This window comes from Asterias rubens, chromosome 11 (assembly GCF_902459465.1).
Source record: "Asterias rubens chromosome 11, eAstRub1.3, whole genome shotgun sequence".
In the NCBI taxonomy this organism is placed as follows: domain Eukaryota; kingdom Metazoa; phylum Echinodermata; class Asteroidea; order Forcipulatida; family Asteriidae; genus Asterias; species Asterias rubens.
This window is the reverse complement of record NC_047072.1, coordinates 4,180,040-4,200,792: the sequence shown is the minus strand read 5'-3', so window position 1 is coordinate 4,200,792 and position 20,753 is coordinate 4,180,040. Positions and strand designations below refer to the sequence as shown.

Sequence of the window (20,753 nt, the reverse complement as noted above, 5' to 3'; positions counted from 1 at the left end):
CGGCTATCGTCTCCCGTTATGGGAGACGATAGCCTAACGGGAGACGATGATAGCCGGCGGACGAAACCGAAATAGTTCTAGGAGTATACCTACCAGTACTATGGAGGAATACATTAGCTAATTTATTCCATTTATTCCTCCATGCAAGTACGTAGACTGTAGGGGGCCTACTTCTATTCTGTGAGCCTTATAGTTTCTAGAAGTACGTAGACTGTGAGCCTTATAGTTTCTAGAAGTACGTAGACTGTCATTGGCAGTGGAGTGGCCATCCAGCATGTCCAGCACTAGGTAGGGCTAGCTGAGAAGGATTCAGCTAGCCTTGGCCACACAAGTGGGGCTAGTCCAGCACAGCATCAGCATGCACACTGCCCACCACAGCCGGCCACGACAGCACAACAGAAGTAAACGGAAGGGTACCGGTCAACTCGGTCCCAAGCCAACTCGGTCCCAGTCAACTCGGTCCCAAGTCAACTTGGTCCCAAGTCATCTCGGTCCCAAGTCAACTCGGTCCCAAGACAGGGAAGCTTGCACGGGCCCGGGCCCGGGGGACTGAAACCCAAGTTATTTGAACAATTATATTCGTTTTTTATTTTTGACCAAACATTAATTTCCTTAGTAATAATAGGCCTAGTTTAAGTTTTTTTAATTAGTAGATTTTTGAAACTATTTATTATTCTTAAATCTTATAAGTTGGTTTGAAAGATTTCTTCTTAATTTAACCAAACATTAATTTCCTTTCTTTATTTTTTAATAATTATGTAATTCGTACTGTTTTTATTTATTTTATTTTAAATGTAAGTTACTGTAAACTATTAAAAGAAATTAAAGAGGATTTAATTATTAATGTTTGTCAATTATTGAATTGTTGAGAGCCATGCAGAAAACGATACTCTGGTTGAAAGCAAAGAGACATTTGAATACATTTTTTTAGTTGAAATTTATTGGCCAACACAATCGGTAATTTTCAATCGGTAATTTTCAATGTTGAATATAGAAACAAATGGGTCGCTATTGAAGGAAAAAATTATACCCCGAACATCGGCATGATCGGTGTGCACACTTATCCCGTTTCATGTACAAATTCAAAGCAAAGGACATATTTTTTCCAATTCAAAGAAAACATACAATTACTTCCCGTCAACCATACGGACCGAGTTGACTTGGGACCGAGTTGACTTGGGACCGAGTTGACTTGAGACCGAGTTGACTGGGACCGAATTGACTTGGGACCGAGTTGACTCATAACATAAGCAAACGGAACACCGATCGGCGATCGGTGGACGATGGTCATAAAGACTCATATTATTTATGGTCGGACGATGGATCTCTAATACTAGACAAACGAATATAGGCCTACTTACCTTTTTCGAAATCAAATGCGGAACTTATTAAAAACAAATAATAAATTGGGTTTGATTAGGCACGCCACAGGATTGATTAGTTCAGAGAGCAAAACAACAGTCACAGACACACACACAGTGTACGATACGAGCGATAGATATGACTATGAGTTTACGTACGTTTGCCAAATTTGCCGCGAAAGTTAAAAGAAACTGCGCATGCGCGGATCCATACTCCCAAGCCTTCTGGAAATTTATACGTATCAAGCAAGGGGATGGCTCAACAACTAATAATGGTCCCACGAATCTCGCGAGTACCACCACAACTCGACTATCTCACCGCCCCCGCGTGGAACCATTAACGACTTGTCCACAAGTCTAGAGTTTCAATGAACTTCATGATTGAAGAATGAAAAGGACTACCGCCCAGAGATTACTGATCTGCTTTTCAGTTGCCAATGCAGAAAAGTTCTGAATAACTGAAAACATTTTAAAACCAAAATGAATATGAAAAAATTTAACTGGAAAATAGTTATAATTTTTCACTGGTTTCCTTTATTTTTAGCCTGGCATTTAGATACATGTTCTTTACTAATAGCATTTTTCATACGTGCTAAAAAGCATTGGTTTGCACAAATCTGCCAAGCCCAAATACATTTTGCTTAGCAAAAAATGTGAGCGCTCTGTAAGAAATATTTCTGCTGTGCCCCTTTATGAAAATACACTGATCTACAAAGTGAAACTTCACACACAAAATAAGTACATTATCATAAGAAAACTTTATTCAAACAAAAATCAACTCGATTTTGTTACCTTCAACAACAAACTTTGGAATGACAACTTAACTAAAATTCTAAACAGTTCTAAAAACTGTTACTGTAAGTTGGAATGGACCCTTCCATTACGCATGCGTACATACCCCATTGGTTGGCAAACACCATAGAGTTGTGCCCTTAGCAGCCGCGCAATCGCGACTGTGTCACGCACCCATTAGCCGTGTACAAAACAGCCCGATATTCCCTCATTTGGCCGACTAATTTGCACATGCAAGTGCGCACGCGCTATGTGAAATTTACATATTTCATGGGAAGTGTCTATTGCATCAATGTCTGGTTACGGTACAATGATTAACTACATGTCATGGGTCAATGTTTTGTCAATGTACAATGACATTAATTTACAAAAAACTTCCATAATACTGACCACAAGGCAGTGCCACATGAAGGACATGATATAATCCATAATACTGACCACAAGGCAGTGCCACATGAAGGACATGATATAATCCAAATATCTGATTTTGTGGGTATTAAAAGCCATTACTAGGCACTATTATTCTAATAGCTTTTGTGTCAAGGTGCATTTTCACTCTTACTTCCCATGTTCATTGGGCATTGAGGAGTTGCAGCACCAACAGTCATAGGATGCTAATCATTCACTTCAACAATCTCTCATAAGAAAAATAGATTTATTATTATTTCCTATGGTCATGTAATATGAGTTAGACAATTGACCTAAACTTTTCTGGTTGAATGCGATTACTTTGTACCATACACTACAATAGCTGAAACATTCAAACTTATTGTTTTGGAAAGTAAAAGGCATTGCGTGCCTTTTGTTTTGAGAACCACTCAATGGTTTTAATCCTATTATAAATGTAGTTGTAAACAATTTATTTAACCTGTGGAAATCTCATTTAAAAAGGTGGTCACATTTTTTTAGACATTGCCAAACACTGGGGCAAACCCGGCCAGGCAGGAAGAATCCCTATAGGAATACACAATTTAAGCTTACACTCAAATTTTCGGGATAAAAAGTTCTTTCCACAAGGTTGTGCTTGGAAGTTTCTAAAAATGCATTTTACTGTCGAAAGCTGCTGTAGTTCTTACCTCCAAAGTTTTCAAAGAGCCATCAAAAAAACTATAACACTGGTTATATTGGAATACTATAAATTCTCGTGTTTTCATGGAGCATGTCAGAAAACTAAAGCCCTGTTCGCATGGGACTTAATTTGGGTAAACTAACCGAGCCAATGGCCATTTTAAATCCAATGCGAACAGCCCAGGAAGTTTCCTCCCAGGTAACTTACCCGACCCGAATGGGTAGTTTAACCGAGCCAAAGGTGCCCAGGAAGATTGACCAGGTTAGTTTAACCATGCCAAAAAGTCCAATGCGGACGCGATGACTCGATTAAATCTCCCATCCGTCCGTGACCTGAAGAAACTGACATGTTTTGGCACGGAAGAATAAGATTTTCGTGATTATCGAACTATTCAATGTTACGCAGGGGGCCAGCTCGGTTAGTTTACACACGGTCTCGGTAAGTTTACCCCAGTCAAATCAATCCAAGTGCGGATGGTGGGAAAGTTAACCCGTCGGAATGTTACCCAGCGTCATGGTTAAGTTACCCAAAATATGAATCCAGTGTGAACACGGCTTTAGACGTATTTACCAATAAAACTGCTACTCACTCTCTTAAGAAGGGCTCCAAGTTCAGTTTTGTGATGCAATTATTTTCCAATAGATGGAATCTTTATGCAAATAGGGGGCCTATACTATATGGTCTCCCAACTTACAATAAACCATTGATTTGCAAGTACATTTATCATTGAAAAACATTTAGTAGGTCAAATATACCAAATCATCATCAAAAGATTGTCTTAAGTCCTTTTCAGCAAATCAAACTGTTTCTTTCATGATAGAAAAATACTTTAATATGAACATCTTTACAAATGCAAAAGTGATTTGATCTTCCTTTTCCAGATTGTTTTTCTTAACTACAAGAGCTCTTTCATTTAAACTGACACAAATATTGAGAGAACAAATCTTGAAGGTTGTGGTTAAAAAATGAATCGGGCTTAGTGCTTAAAATGGATGCCGACCAACACAATCATAGACCTGCTTTGCCCCAAGCTATAATTTAAGACTGTAGATTTTTAGTTTTAAAAGCTGAAAGAGGATTTTGTGAATGGTGTTTATAAATGATGGGTTTGTAAACATGGTAAATGGTGGGTTTGTATTGTGGGTTTTTTAAGGGACCATTTGTTTTATTGTTTAAAAGTGCATAGTTAATTCATTTGGACTGTGTTTCAATATATAAAAAAATGTTTACTTTTCTCAGAACTGTCAGAGGCAAACCACACACAAACATGTCTGTATCACACTCAACAGTTGTTGCAAACAATGTTCAGTGGGAGCAAGTTATGTATGCACTGGTAAAATTAGCATACATCAGCAACAGTTGACAAATATGTTCCCGAGTGTTCACTGGTGGTGGCATTCTCTGCTTTTGCCAAGGGGCGCCACCATATTGACTTGCTCAGTGAACAAAAGTTCATTTTACTTAAAGGCACTCAAAGACCAGTATTCTCCCTATGCATAAAATAAAAAGTCTGTGAAATTTTGGACTCCATTGGTCATCGAATTGCAAGAGAATAATGACAGAAAAACACCCTTGTTGAGTAATTACCATGTGTCCAGTTCTTTTAACAGGTAACATTTGTGCAAATGATTCTCTAAATGTTTGCTCACCCAATGATTGTGTTGCATTTTGTCCCAAGTTGTGATTGAATCCCATATAAATAATCATCCACACAACTACATGTATAATCACATTTCCAAACCTTTAAACTGCAACCAAACAAACTACCGATCTGTGGTTAAAATCTGCCCACAAATAATTAATCAAAGTTAATCCCAGGTTCAGTATTGACTCATTCTGCCTCGTGAATAACGACATGCAATACACCTTGTACATTGTACCTTACAGTTAAAAATGTTTGGTAGTTGAAGATGTTATCAGGCCTGGATGTTATACAGCAGGACCATGAGGTGTCATGATGAGAGAGTTGTAGACGGAATGAAATGGTTTCTACATCGCTCATGGAATACCTGAAATTCAAAAAGAGAAAGTTTAAAAATAAGGCAACTAATCGTACCGCCATGACTACTACAAAAACAGTCGCGACTTCCTGCTTGATGAACCAACAATCATCAGTAACCCAATCCTTCAATCCACTCAACGTGAATTTTAATATATTGCACTTGGGGCAAACAATATGCCACAATGCATCTTGGGAATTAAAAATTAATTGCGACTAGTGTCAAAAACGCAACTATTTGACGCTTGACAAGTAGAGTAGTGTATTTTAATAGTTGCACAGGCTTACATTTCAGTGACACATGACATCAAACTCAGTCCTCAGAAAACTGCAGCTTGATAATGTACACTATGACATTTATTGGCACTGGAAAAGTACACAACTTTTACAGTTGAAGGTTCAGAAATCATTCAAACATCTGAATTCAATACACTTTTAGTTTGGTTTGTGTCTGGGACGTTTCAATCGTTCTCCCCCCAGCAGTGGTCTGCTAGCCAATAAGGGAATCAATGTGTGATGAAGAGTTTTTCAACTATAAGGGAATCAATGTGTGGTGAAGAGGTTTTCAACAATAAGGGAATCATGTGTGGTGAAGAGGTTTTCAACTAGTGGTTTAAACCCGCGCCAAGGCCTGGACTTGATCATTTTACCAACTGAAGTCGAGGTAAATTATCAAGAACCAGCACACTTTGATTCCCACCTGAACCGGGTAACAGATTTCAAATACTTGGGCTCGTAGGTTAATGACACAGAGAAGGAAGGCACTCAATATATGGTCAAGTCAGATGTCCCAGTTCCTGAAGGAATCAGTACTGCTGTGTACAAGCTTGTGCTTTGGGCCCCTACTCAAGGTCACTGTTCCCGAGGCAGACTACAAACCACCTATGTGGACACCTTGTGCCAGGACTCTGGACTACGTCGAGAAGAGCTGCGTACAGCAATGGAGGACCAACGTGTTTGGAGGGCCATCATGATTGAAATGAATTGATTCCCATTCATAAATACCTTTTCGATCAAAAAACATCAACACTTTTTGGTCAAAAGGTAAAATAAATGCAAAAAATTATAATTGGCCAATGATTTCTTTCAACACAACACCCCTCCAGCTATGAAATAGTAAGGCCCTCGGGTAAACAACTCCTTATAAGGAGATGCTGTGCGCGTCGCACATATCGCGTGATGTGGCACAACTGTTTCAGCCGTTGCTCTCGACCAATAGGAATGAAGAAACTGCCTTATAAGCACAGGTGCAAGCTCGCGTGTCACACCCATGTTTCAACACTTTTTACTGGTCATTATCAAAGGTCTATACACCCCCACGTGACGTGCTCTCCACCAACAGGAATAGCAAAACTGTCTAAAGTATTTATGAATGCTAGTGATAAGTGATGACCCGCCACAATTCTCTCCAATTGGTCTGGCTGTGTTGTTCTCATGATGATGACTAGAGCAATCTAGTCAAAATGATAAGAACCAATTCTAAATCTAAGGTAGTGAAGATAATAATGATTCACTAAAAGCTTAATAATAATAATAATAATATTAATAATAATAATAATAATAGTATCGAAGTCTTATATAGCACACGTATCTACCAAACAAGGTACTCAAGGCGCTGAGTATATACAAACTTTCAGAAAGATAGGTAATTGCAGTGATGAATTTTGAGACACAATTATTTAGCACCTTATAAGGGTTTACAAGGTGCTACGGCGCATACAGCAGCCACGGCCAGGAACACCGGGGCGAACCCCTTCTCTTTTTCGAAAAGTGCACTGGGTTCTTTTACATGCGTTACACAACACATGGGACCAACATCTTTACGTCCCATCCGAAGGACGAAGCAATGGTTAAGTGTCTTGCTTAAGGACACAGGTGTCACGGCTGGGGATTCGAACCCACACTCTGCTGATTAGAAACACCAGAGTTTGAATTCGGTGCTCTTAACCGCTCGGCCACGACACTTCCAGTGCTTAGAGGCACTTGACACCTTTGGTAATTGTCATAGACCAGTTTTCTCATTTGGTGTATCCCAACATAATTACATATGCATACAATAACAAACCTGTGAAAATTTGGGCTTTTCTTGGTCATCGATTTTGCAAGAAAATGATGAAAGTAAAAACAACCTAGTTGTACAAATTTGTGTTTTTAAGTAGAAAAAAAAACACATCAGTTGAAGTTTTTTAATAAGTTATTGAGAAAATACCTCTTTCTCAAAAACTTTGTTCTTTCAGAGGGAATCGTTTCTCACAATGTTTTATACTATCAACAGCTCTCCGTAGCTCGTTACCAAGTAAGGTTTTATGCTACTATACTTTGAGTAATTACCAAACGTGTACAGTGCCTTTAAAGGCAGTGGACACTATTGGTAATCACTCAAAATAATTATTAGCATAAAACCTTTCTTGGTGATAAGTAATGGGGAGAGGTTGATGGTATAAAACATTGTGAGAAATGGCTCCCTCTGAAGTGCCATAGTTTTCGAGAGAGAAGTAATTTTCTACGAATTTGATTTTGAGACCTCAAGTTTAGAACTTGAGGTCTCGAAATCAACTATCTAAACGCACACAACTTCGTTTGACAAGGTATTTTTTCTTTCATTATTATCTCTTAAGTTCGACGACCAATTGATCTCAAATTTTCACAGGTTTGTTATTTTATGCATATGTTGAGATACACAAACTGTGAAGGCTAGAGGGAGCCGTTTCTCACAATGTTTTATACCATCAACCTCTCCACATTACTCGCCACCAAGGAAGGTTTTATGCCAATAACTATTTTGAGTAAGTAACAATTAGTGTCCACTGCCTTTAAGGGAAAACCCAGTACTGTAAAAAAAACACTTACTTTATAACTTCTATCTTTAACAATTTCTTCAATGTTCAGCTCAGACTGCATAAGCTGTAGCTGTGAAAGAAAGAAAGCCAACAAAAATGAAATCATGTATCTATGAAGTATGACCCAACAGCCCTGATACTTCGGCTTTTAAGGGGCACGGCAGTTTTGCCTTGACTTTTTGTAAAAATTTAGGGCACCAAGGCAATTTTCAAAAATTTGGAAGGGCATCACGGCAATCATAAAAAGTTGCGAAGGGCACGACGGCAGTTTGAAAAAAAACCTCCGAGAATGCCTGTAAAAAATAGTTCTTCCAATTTTTCCATTTTCTAACTGTTACCCAATGAAAAAAGAAAGCATTCATCTAATTCAACAAAATAAAGAACAACTACTTACAATACACAATAAATAATTTTTGTTCATACGTAATCCTACTATTGGTCATGCACGTTGTGTAGTTTTTCGTAGAGACGCTAAAATTCCCACGTAACTGCTCCATTTTGACACGATGTTGACAGAATAAATGCATGCGGTGCGCGACGCCTATGCTGTACATGATGGTACATCAATGTACCAAGCATGGGGAAAACCACTATCCCAGCATACAAAGACACGTCTAGTCTTTTTATCAAGACGTTTAGCGTTGGTTCGCGAATTTTACCACTAGAGGGCGTTTAATCTCACGCTATCGCTCTGTTCCGAAACGCCCTCTAGCGTTCGATGTTTCGAGTATTTTTTTGTCGCACGCAAAGAACAACGACTAACAGGCCTGAAATCTGCTGTTGTGCCTTACGTGCGTGAAATTGGGGTCTATTTCGTTGCGTGAAACTTACACAGACAGCGGGACTTTTTGGCTTATTTTCGAACTTTGACAACGTTGAATATAATTTGTTTTCGGGAGGAAGGGCACGGCGGCAATGATGAGAAAAGGGCACGGCAATCATTGCCGTGAAAAATTGGGTTTTTGAAGGGCATTGTGGCAATCGGTAGGGGCAACGACGGCAATTGCCGTCGTTGCCGTCGTGAAGTATCAGGGCTGACCCAACTACCTGACATCATCCTAATAGTAGGTTATTGGTTGTGTCATTTTGGGCATCAATGTAGCTGTGTGTTATACAGTGTCTAATGCGCCTTTTAAGCAACGTGGTGTTTACACACTACATGTCAACTTCCAAATGATAAGCACAGCAGCAGTATGCGCACAAGCCAAGCCCCCCCCCCCCTCCCTAGTTGGTGCTTGTGCACCCACCCCACCCACACTCAGTTTGGAGGTTTTTAGAGTAATTTTGTTTTTCTTTTTCCATTTACACAGAGACAAATATTTGTTGGGAAACTCACGTCAGATTTTCTTATAAAAAGTAGTATTAAATGGCATAACGAGAGCACTGAGAAACGCTGCACCCCTTATAGTTTTGACCTAGTTTTTGCGCTGAAGGCAGGGAAAGAACTCACTAAACCAACCTGGGCCCCCAGATAGCATAAGCCCTAAAGGAAACAAGTTGCACCCTGTCAGACCCTTACCTTTGTTCGTTCCTTTTTTAAGTTCCTGTTGACGGTAACATTATCTGGGTCTTGAGCCCTGGCTTCACGTAGTTTAGTCACAGTTGTAGATACTTGGGATATACATCTTTTTATAGCACTATCTCGTTGACTGTATGATTTTTCTAACTGCAAGTTAAGAAGGCAAAGAACAGACCGATTCATTGAAAACACGTGATTGGAAATTATTAATAAAATTAATAATAATGACTTGTAACGCGATGCGCACATACTGTATCCACCCAGCTGGGTGTTCATTCAAAGGCGTAGTAAAACCAAAAACAAACAAGAGAAAACAGAAAAACAATTTGTTGATTACCGGTAGTTTTAAAGACATTGGACACTATTGGTAATTGTCAAAGACTAGTCTGCACAGTTGGTGTATCTCAACATATGCATAAAATAACAAATCTGTGAAAAATTTAGCTCAATCGGTCGTCGAAGTTGCGAGATAATAATGAAAGAAAAAACACCCTTGTCACACGAAGTTGTGTGCATTCTGATGCTTGATTTATGAGGTCTTGAAATCAAATTCGTGGAAAATTACTTCTATCTCAAACTACGTCACTTCAGAGGGAGCTGTTTCTCACAATGTTTTATACTATCAACCTCTCCCCATTACTCATAATCAAGAAAGGTTTTTTGATGATATTTATTTTGAGTAATTACCAATAGTGTCCACTGCCTTTAAAGCAGCAGACATAACAGGTCAATTTCCATTGTTTATATCGTTCTGCTGTCAGTCAGTCTGCTGTCACCTTGTGTTTCGAAAAAGCCTCACTAAGTTCACAAACTATTTACATCAGAAATACTGTCAAAGCAAAGTCTCGATGTGCTTGTAAGATTCTCCCTGCCCTAGTAAAAGCAATCTATAAATTCAATGAGTGGGTCTCATCTGTACAAATCAGATTCAGTTTTATAAATGAATACAATAATAAGGGAATCAATGTGTGGTGAAGGGGTTTTCAACTAGTGGTTTAAACCCGCGCCGTGGCCTGGACTTGATAATTTTACCGAGACGAAGTCGAGGTAAATTATCAAGAACCAGGCCTCGGCGGGTTTCAACCAATATTTGAAAACTGATTCAACACACTTTGATTCCCATTCATACAACGTAAATACCTTTTCGGTCAAAAACATCCAGCACTTTTGGTCAAAAGGTAAAATAAATGCAAATTTTTTAATTGTTCTATGATTTCTTTCAACACAACACCCCTCCAGCTATGAAATGGTAAGGCCCTCGGGTAAACAACTCCTTATAAGGAGATGCTGTGCACGTTGCGCGTATCGCGTGATGTTGCACAACTGTTTCAGCCGTTGCTCTTGACCAATAGGAATGAAGAAAGCACAGGTGCAAGTTCGCGTGTCACGCCCACTATCTATCTAGTGTACAAGACCCTATTCCGAGGGGCAGAAAAAAGGAAAAAAAACACATACAACAAAAGAGAAAATATAGAATGCAATCTCGTTGTCATTAACCCTGCATTTGTGAATCACAGTGATGTCACATTTAAAATAATATGGATTGCACGTTTTTGTACAGGAATTTATTTTTATTTGTTTCAATAAAAAAGGCGTTGAACTTGACCTTTTGACTGATGCCAAAATTCTGTGGAGACCAAGTATTTGAATCGTGCACGACTGTGAATTTGGTAAATCCATGTACATGTGTAGATCACTAACTACATGTGTACCTGTCTACCTGGCTGCATGGTGTTTATATTGACTCCAAACCATGATGATTGGGAGGGTGGAGTAGAGTTAAAAGAAGAAACCTGAGCAGTACCTGTGAATATAAATCTTGACATGTTGCACTGGCATCGACTTGTCCCTTGAAGGATTGAGTAGGAACTGTTGTATTTAGAGCGTAGATTATTTTATCATCAATGGTACGCATACTCTTTAAAGCTTCCTATAAAATAAAAACAACATATTAAATACCTCAGACTCAAAGAGTTTAATGCACTCTGATTGGTTGAAGACTGTCAAATGGGAGTGTATTTAAAACATGAGATGTAAAGACTGGCCTTGCGAACTAGCAAATAAAATTGCCCCTACTAAAAAAGCATGTGTAAAATTTCTGTTTGATCTGTGCTTATGTGCTGTGCAGTTAGTTCAGCCTATCTGTTTTTGTGTAGTTTACTTAAAGACTATCGGCAGTGCCAATTGGCCAGCAGAGCAGAGGGCGCCAAAACAGCTCCATATAGTGTAACTTCTGCTGGGATCTGTCGATCGTTGAAGATGCGTCTTCTAATCTAGTTTACGAGGTAGAGTGGCAGTGTGTGTGCACTGTCCATTACGATGCCCAGCATTCACGCATAACGCACACATAATTTTGACACAACACGGTGTACTGCAAACACACCCCTTTCAGGGTTAGGCGTTGGGCTCAGCTGTGAGTTAGCTGTGAGCTTCCTTGCTCCATGGTGGTAGGCCTCATGTAAATTGAAAAGTTCAGTCCCACACCACATGCCCCCCAAAAAGCTTGATCTTGTAAAGTTATTAGTACGAAAATTACAAATATTATTAGACTACAATTATTTTCGTAATCAAAATTACCAAGGAGTCCAGCATGGACGCACAAAACTGTCGCCGGGCCGTCGGGTCCCCATCAACAACTGAGGCCGGTAAATCACGCTTTGTTAAAAAGCAAAAAATCCACTAAAACAATTAACCAAACACTTATTCACATTTTCAAAAGCCCAATGCCTACATCAAAAAATGGTGCCGCACTTTCATCGACATGGAGGCAATTCAGCCTACGTACATGTAGGCGCCTAAAAACTTAACACTGTGCGAACGGTAAATTTTCCGTGGAAAACAAATCTCCGACGCCAACTTGCAAATAATCTGGCTGTTGTGCCTTGTTGAGATACAGTCAGGAAGATCATTTAGAAACCCTGGATGGTATTGTATCTGGACCAGCTGCTTTATGGATGTTAAGACCATCAAGTAACTTTTTTAAGTCACCTGGAAATATATTTTGTTTTTCTTCAAACACTAGAGTATATGTTTCTAAACAATAAAATAATTTTTTTAGTAATTGTTTTTAACGATTTATATGTTTAAAAAAATAAATAAAGTTGTGTGGGGGTGACTCCGCCTACCCCTTTTGTGACATCAATCGAGGCAGACTTTGCATCGATCGAACATACGTACGTGCAACTTGTACATTCAAGTCCTAGTCGTGAGTTTGTACGTTTCGAAAAAGTTTTTTTCTTCCACGTGTATTGCTGCTGGATGCAGCAAAACAACTAAAGATGGGATCAGTTTGCAAGTCTTTTCCAGCGCTGTGCAGCAAACACTTTGAGCGGTCGTGCTTCGAGAATCCGGAATACACTACACATTTTGACATGAAGAGAAAAGTTATTTTCTAAAACATGACGCCATCCCAACAATTTTTCCAGCTAGTGGGGAAGTCGAAGAAGGTACCTGAAAGACGTAACGAACCTAAAGGAGCATTTGCCTAATGTGAAAAAAATCAGGTATTGTTTCAACTTTGAGGGCATGATTTAGCTTGCGCCAAGCGTCACTATCTTGTGTTGGCACTGCATGCGATTCATCGCGCCTCTATTGCTGTCACGAACAGCGCCCTCTTGGATCGAGATTATTTTCAAATTTGTAAATAACATGGAAACAAATTTTTTTAAACTTTAGTTTACTCATACACGTATTCCACTCATCAAAACACATATTTTAGTGACATAAGCTTTATTTTGACAAACAACCACTTCCAGCAGCCGATTTCATGAAACGCTAAGATTAATCCTAACTCGAGTTAGGACGAGTAACCGTCCTAACTAAGGATGGGTTCAATGCGTCCTACGTATTTGGATACAGAACTGAACCCGTCCTAAGTCTGAGATTAATCTTAAGTTAGGACGAGTTTGGTGAAATCGACGGCAGGTGACCTTAACTCCTTCGGATGACACAGTAAAAGAACCCATGGAGGGAAACAAATGGACTTGGAGCTTTTTTTATGGTTGCTATGTCCTCGTCCTTGTTGAAAACTGACATGACTGAGGAAAACTGTTCATTCAGTATACATGTACATATAATTGCTTTTGTCAAACCGGAAGAATACGTTACGCGGTTCTTGCCTTAAGTGGAGAGACACCAGAATTGTCACATTTTTTGCTTTTGATAAAACCTCAGAATCATTTTGGGTTAGTTGTCAACTCAGGGCTGATGTACTCACTGTATGCATGTTTAACAGGCAGACCTTGCTGTGGTACATGTAGTAGGGAGTCCGGCAAAATTTGCCTTTTTTCACAAAACCCCAACAAGTTTTATACCATTGGAAAGAGGATCGCAAAAGCAATCCAATGGTGTTTATTTCATTTCAATAGCTTTGGGGAAGCTACGCTCATTTAAACATGGCAGAGGGACGTTTTGAGTCTATCAATTTCTTATTGATTAAAAGAGTGTGGAAACTGCTCCTGATTTATTAATAAGAGCATATTAGGCCAAATATTTTTTTTTTTTTTTATCCATCTTTTCAAAAGGACTGGCCTAGGAGCTTTTCCCGAATCTAACTTGATGCTCTCGAACACTTGTAACCGTCTGTTTCATAAAACAATATTAGTGAATGCCTACCAGCAAATCTTTTTAGTGTAATCCGACCCTGTTAAGTGTTATTGTTAGTGTTAACACAGGTCCTCATGCAACTAGTACTAGGTATAAATAAGTTTGCGGTTGATTTAAACTGAAGAATTGGTGGCCTGTTTGATTTGAAATACTTAGCGGCCATCTTGAAAAAAAAAAGTAAATAGTAAATAGTAAGGCCCTCATCCACCTCTTTTTTGAAAAATCCGGACGATCAAGTAGTATTTTTTGTTATTTGGCCTTAGACATAATAAATTTGACACAATTGATCTCGGTATTCATTTCCAATGGGAAACTAGGTGAAAATTGTGTCTTGTTTTTTTTATATATTTAAAGCCTAATTATATATTCAAAAAAAGGTAAACAAATTAAAAAAACATGTACCAGAAGTCTTGAAGATTCAAGCAAGTCAGAAAGACATAAGCTGCACAACTAACCGCTACCATGGCAACTGAAAAAGTGCATTTTATGTCAATAAACAAATGCTAGTCAAGAAATATGGGAATTTGTGTGGGAAAAAAAGGTGTTTTTTTTAACATAGTTACCCGGTGTTTTGTTTAAGGTAGTATCAATTAATTAGAGTAATTATGTTTTCTTCTGTTTATTATGACGCAAATTTTAAGCCCTTTTTTCATTTCTGAAAGTTAAAATAAACATTGCCAAATATCTCTAATTTTTAATTCCGCACGAAAAACTTGTTGTTTTTTTTCTTTCTATCTCATTTCAAGTCAGGGGACACGACCATTAAAATGGCAATTTCCGCAGGACACGGTGTGTCAGATAGTCTTGGTGGAATCCGTAAATCAGAGAAAACGAAGCGCCCGCTACGCTCTTTCATTGTGAGTGACCCAAAGTTGATTGAAGCTTCTTTGACTTAAGTTATAATAATATTGCTTGGTTTTGGGTGCCGAGGTTGTTAAGTAAAAGAAAAAAAGGGGTCGGTGTCGAGTTTGTATGGTGCTGACATTCTGGTGCCGAGTGGGTGCCGAATTTACAAGGTGCCGAGTTTGCAGGTGTCGAGTTGTCCGGTAATCGTACAGTCGTGTGGCCCAAAAGGGGAGGAATCGGTGGACGAGTGTATTTCGGTGGGCTTGCTATTTTCTAGTTGCGATAATCGTAAACCTCCATCCTCCCGATGGTCGGAGACCGGAGGGTTACGACACAAGACTGATATTATCGGTGTAACTAGCAGTTTTGACCAGTTTTTGCCAGACTCGTGACCAGATTCGTCCTTTTTTTCCACTTTCCAAAATCATGACAAACATTCTAAACACATGGAGTTGATCTTTATTGTATGACAACGTCATCTGGAACCCTTAAAACAACATCATGAAAATATTTGGCAGAAAAAACGACAAAAACTTACCAAAAGACTGACCGAATATATCCATAATCCATAGCGGGGCCAACTAGTGATTTTGAACGTCGCACTTGCTTGGCAACAACCAATCAGCGTGACCCAACCAAACACGCATCTGGACGAGCCATGGCTGTCGTATGCGTGGGGGTATGGAGCAGCACACGGTACTTACGAGCTGTATAGTTTGTGCACGCACGATGTTCATACAGTACATGTACATGTACATGCCTGAATGCTGCGCACTCGGTGCGGGGGATCGGTGCTTACACACACAGGCGGTGAGTTTGCAAGCTGGAATGGCCGATACGCATACGACAGCCATGGTTCGTCCAGATGCGTGTTTGGTTGGGTCACGCTGATTGGTTGTTGCCAAGCAAGTGCGACGTTCAAAATCACTAGTTGGCCCCGCTATGGATTATGGATATATTCCGTCAGTCTTTTGGTAAGTTTTTGTCGTTTTTTCTGCCAAATTTTTTCATGATGTTGTTTAAGGGTTCCAGATGACGTTGTCAAACAATAAAGATCAACTCCATGTGTTTAGAATGTCTGTCATGATTTTGGAAAGTGGAAAAAAAGGACGAATCTGATCACGAGTCTGGCAAAAACTGGTCAAAACTGCTAGTTACACCGATAATATCAGTCTTGTGTCGTAACCCTCCGGTCTCCGAGCGTCGGGAGGATGGAGGGTTACGATTATCGCAACTAGCTATTTTCAACCCAACAACAAACAAGCATGACATTGTAATTGTATTGTCATTGACAAAGACATTGACAAGGCAAGGCAAGGCAAGCAAATGAATGATTTTTACTGAAGTCTGAATCTGAATTATATCTGAATCTGAATTATATAGTCAGCAAAGCATCCTTTTAGGACGGTCCTACTAAAAGCCGACAACTCGCCGACAACGCCGACAACAAGTCCAGAGCGCCGACAACTCGCCGCCAACAAGTTGTAATTACCTCAAAAATGGCCAATAAACCATAGATGTATTAGAACTATATGTGTTATGTAATATAAACATAAAGTTAATGGAAAAACTTCACAAAAAGTGTGAATTTTAACCAGAAAAAAACTTCACTTGCACGAAAAGCGGTCGGACGCCATCTTGGCTTAAAAACCGTGTTTGGACCAGACCATTATGATACGGGTAGATTTAGCACTTGTCAACAACAGAGGGCGGGCTTCATGTTAAGACCTTCACTGCAGTGTGCACAGTGCATGACGCCCGCCCTCTATTGCTAAGTCTGACTCACCCGCATCATAATGGACTGGTCCGAACATGATTTTAAGCCAAGATGGCGTCCGACAGTTTTCCGTGAACGTTCAGTTTTTTTTCTGGTTAAAAATTCACACTTTTCGTGAAGTTTTTCCATTAAATTTATGTTTATATTACAGAACACATATAGTTCTAATACATCTATGGTATATTGGCAATTTTCGAGGTAATTAAAACTTGTTGGCGGCGAGTTGTCGGCGCTCTGGACTTGTTGTCGGCGTTGTCGGCGAGTTGTCGGCTTTTAGTAGGACCCTACACGAAACATCACACCAACTTTTGTTTAGCTTGCGCGTCGCGTGGGTGGGGGCGATTATTTTGCTCCGTATTATTATTATATGATGTACAAAATTCTCAATAAATTAGTAGACATCCCAACTGTAGACTGTCTGACTGAGTCTGACTCCTAATAATCACTCATCACGGGGACATAAACAAAAACTTATGCAGATACGCACCAGAGCTAGAATTTTCGACAACAGCTTCTTTCCAAGAACAATCAAAAATTGGAACAGCCTCCCACGTAAAATTATAGATGGCATCCCACTTTCGCACTCTGCATTTTTAGGCAAGAACTACTTTACTTACATCATAGTTAGTCTGCATATAATATAAAACAGTCACATTAACAGATAAGGCCACCCAAGTATATTACAAAGTCATCATTTCATCTCGCAATCTTGCTCATTATACAACCATGAATGAAACTTCACCTGAAACTGAAGAAAATCTCCACAAAACACGTTCTCGTCCATGTTGGCTGCCATCTTGGGTTGATACGGGGGAATGTACCATTTTGATTTGAAGAAAAAAAGTTCTGCTGTTTTCCCTATTTAATATTTTAAGCCCAGGTGATCTAAATTCTGGACAATTATTTTGAAATAGGTGTTCACATGCGAATTTTATAATTATTTGAATTTGGGTAAGATGTGATTATCCAAATACGGACTACATCACGCGATTTATGATGTAATTAATAATGAGTATCACCTACTAAAAAATGGTGTAGGCTAATCATCATTGACCACCTAAGCTGGTATAATTTTGTCCTGATGGGGCAGCAAAAAAAAACTAGTCTGATTTTACAATTAACAAGAGACGTCAAGGAATCTTTGGTCAGGGGACCAGACTACAAAAAAAACCAAAAAAAATATAGAGTCAGTAGGCCGTGTCCGAAACGGCGACTTCGGCTACAGCTACGGCTAGATCGCGCGCGTCTGCTATTCTTCAACACTGGTAGACGCGCTGATCTAGACGTAGCTGTAGTCGAAGTCGCCAATTCGGACACGGCCTTATATTTATATCTATGGGTGCGTTCGTTTAGCTTCCCTTGGTCGACCCCGGTGTGTGGCGTGTTTTTTCCCCAGGACGAACGTGGGTAATTATCTGCACACGTTTGTCCTGGAAAAAGAAAACGCCACACACCGGGGTCGACCCAGGGGAGCTAAACGAACGCACCCACGTTTGGGTGCGTTCGTCTGGGTCGTGGATCAGCCGTTGATAGTAAATTCATGGGTAAACCTGATTTAAATTAACATTCAGAAGTCAGTTGTGCATCTCCATAGCATAAAGCGACACAAATCCCTGATCCGTGGAATGCGCTTGACGTAAGCGCGGAATTCACTGCTTCCGAATTCCGTAAGCGCCAAGTTTATTGCTGTTTCACTTTGTCCGGCCAGTAGAGCCATGACATTTTGGCCCTTCGTATTAATATGCCTGGCGGAAATTTTTTCTGATTTTTTAAAGGATTCCTTTTTTGAAACACCGATTTAGAAAAAACAACTTTCCCATTGAAAAGCACTACTACGACAGTTGCAATTTTCGTAAGTGCAGTAAATTGCTGCCTGGCGCGCTCTTTCATTTTGAAAATCATAATCCTGGATCCGCTCCTTCTTGTGATTGGTTTAGCCTAGTAGTTACTCTTAAAGTCACCTGGAAATATATATTTTTTTCTTTCTAACATGAGAGTATATGCTTACGAACAATAAAACAATTTTTTTAGTAATTGTTTGTTGTTTGGGGGGCTGACTCCGCCTACCCCTTTTGTGACGTCAATCGAGGCAGACTTTGCCTGCAATGCGTATAGTAAACACACGTGCAAAGTACATGTACGTCCAAGTCGTGAGTTGGTACATTTCAAAAAGTGTTTTTCTGCGTTCAGCAGCAATACACCTGGTCGGCATTGCCGGAAAAAAACATTTTTTTTTTTTTTTAAACGTACAAACTCACGACTTGGACCGTACATGTACTTTGCAATAGTGTTTACTCTACGCATTACAGGCAAAGTCTGCCTCGATTGACGTCACGAACAACGCCCTCTCGGGTCGGGGTCTACTCTTAAATTTGTAAATAACATAAGAACTGATTTTTTAAAACCTTATTTAACTGTTTATTCACATTCCACTCATCAAAACACATAATTATATAAGTGACAAAAGCTTTATTTTGAAAAAATACCACTTCCAGGTGACTTTAATAATTTATAACATAAAAACTGACTTGGTTACGAGTAATGGAGAGCTGTTGATACTATAAAACACCGTGAGAAACGGCTCCCTCTGAAGTAACATAGTTTTTTAAGAGTAATCAACGAGTTTGATTTCGAGGCCTCAGATTTAGGTTTGAAGTCTCGAAATCACATCTGAACGAAAGCACACAGTTTCAGGTGGCAAGTTTGTTTTCCTTGCATTCTCGCGAGTTGAGCTCAAATTTTCATAGGTTTATTCTATGCATATAGCTACCTATGTTGAGCTACACGAAGTGGGAAATTAGGCTGTTCTTTGACTTCCCACTTTGTGTATCTCAACATAGGTAGCTAAACACCCCTTGCTTGTTTCTGTATTCTGGTTGGCTATAACACGGTCACGTGGGATGAACTAGTGTACACATGACAGGCAATCTATACTACTACTTAGCGGGATGCCGCGCTTCGCGCGGCACCCCGCTAGATGATGAAAATCCTTTACACAAATATTTCGAAATGTAATGTGGGTGAGGGTGTTATACGCCTCTCTTAATATTTATGCATGGCGTCATAATTCTAACCCAAAATGAAGCTATTGCGCACGTCCGGCACTACTTGCAGTGGCTGCGCCCACTGGGTTAGACGACGTACCTTATGCATACTTCTAGAAACTATAAGGCTCCCCCGTGAGCCTTATACGGGTCTAATATTTTGGGCCTCCTTAACGCTATGTTTTTCAAATCAGCTTTGATAGGTGAAAGTTTTACGACCGTTAACCAGCAATAACTAAAGTTTCTTTTGTACTACACTACCAAAACTTTCCCCACACACTCAATACATTCATAAAATGCTTGCATTTCCTTTTTGTTGAGTGAAATTAAAAAACATCGTCAAAAAATGACAGTTTCTGCTCGGTACTCACTGTTGTTTTTCTGCTGCATCGCACCAGCCTACTACATGTAGATCGACGAACTGCCGAGCCGCGGCCGAATCGGTCAAAACCATTCTGTGAAAGGGGTGTTACACAAGGCAGTGATCAGCAGTGCGTGGGTGCTGTCCGTTTACAATGGACCGATCCGGCCTGTCAATCAAACTGTGCGCGTTCACCCATTTGACCAATCACAGCAATGATTGCGGTCGGACAAACTCGGTCATGCGTGCGCGTATATTTGGCACGCGCGGCAGAATCGTGCAGAATGTCATTGGGAGTGCTTGTACAAAGTGTCTTGCTCACGTGCGCGGTGGGCGGAGCTTAGTGGAAAGCCGGAACGGTCCATACCCGCTGTTCGCGCATAACCGAACTTGCAAGTAGACTTGCAACTCGACGTCTGAAAAGACACAAACGTGTTGAATTCCACACACATAACCGTGTTAATTTCCACAAGGATGCCATGCCACTGGACCTTCTAATTTCAATACAAGATGGCGCGGGTTACGCTTTTAATAGTATAG

General features: G+C 39.8%; 2 protein-coding genes across 5 annotated transcripts in view; both read right to left on the bottom strand.

The window, feature by feature from the left end:
* Positions 1–1,480, bottom strand: part of LOC117297111 (chromatin assembly factor 1 subunit B-like) — a 28,263-nt gene extending 26,783 nt beyond the window's left edge. For all 3 annotated transcript variants that reach the window (XM_033780246.1, XM_033780248.1, XM_033780247.1), the window contains exon 1: positions 1,362–1,480. The gene's annotated coding sequence lies outside the window, so the exon portion shown is untranslated. The remainder of the gene's footprint in view (positions 1–1,361) is intronic.
* A 620-nt stretch (positions 1,481–2,100) lies between these two features.
* Positions 2,101–20,252, bottom strand: LOC117296870 (coiled-coil domain-containing protein 58-like). Of its 2 annotated transcripts, none has more exons than XM_033779965.1 (5): positions 20,224–20,252; positions 11,385–11,510; positions 9,581–9,727; positions 8,072–8,131; positions 2,101–5,231 (listed from the first exon to the last, which is right to left on the bottom strand). In XM_033779965.1, exons 2-5 carry the CDS (start codon positions 11,493–11,495, stop codon positions 5,175–5,177), a joined length of 375 nt encoding a protein of 124 aa, XP_033635856.1. In that variant the 5' UTR covers positions 11,496–11,510; positions 20,224–20,252; the 3' UTR covers positions 2,101–5,174. The 2 variants fall into 2 exon arrangements, with proteins under 2 accessions (XP_033635856.1, XP_033635855.1); XM_033779964.1 differs by lacking the exon at positions 20,224–20,252 and adding an exon at positions 17,551–17,630.
* Between the last annotated feature and the right edge of the window lie 501 nt (positions 20,253–20,753).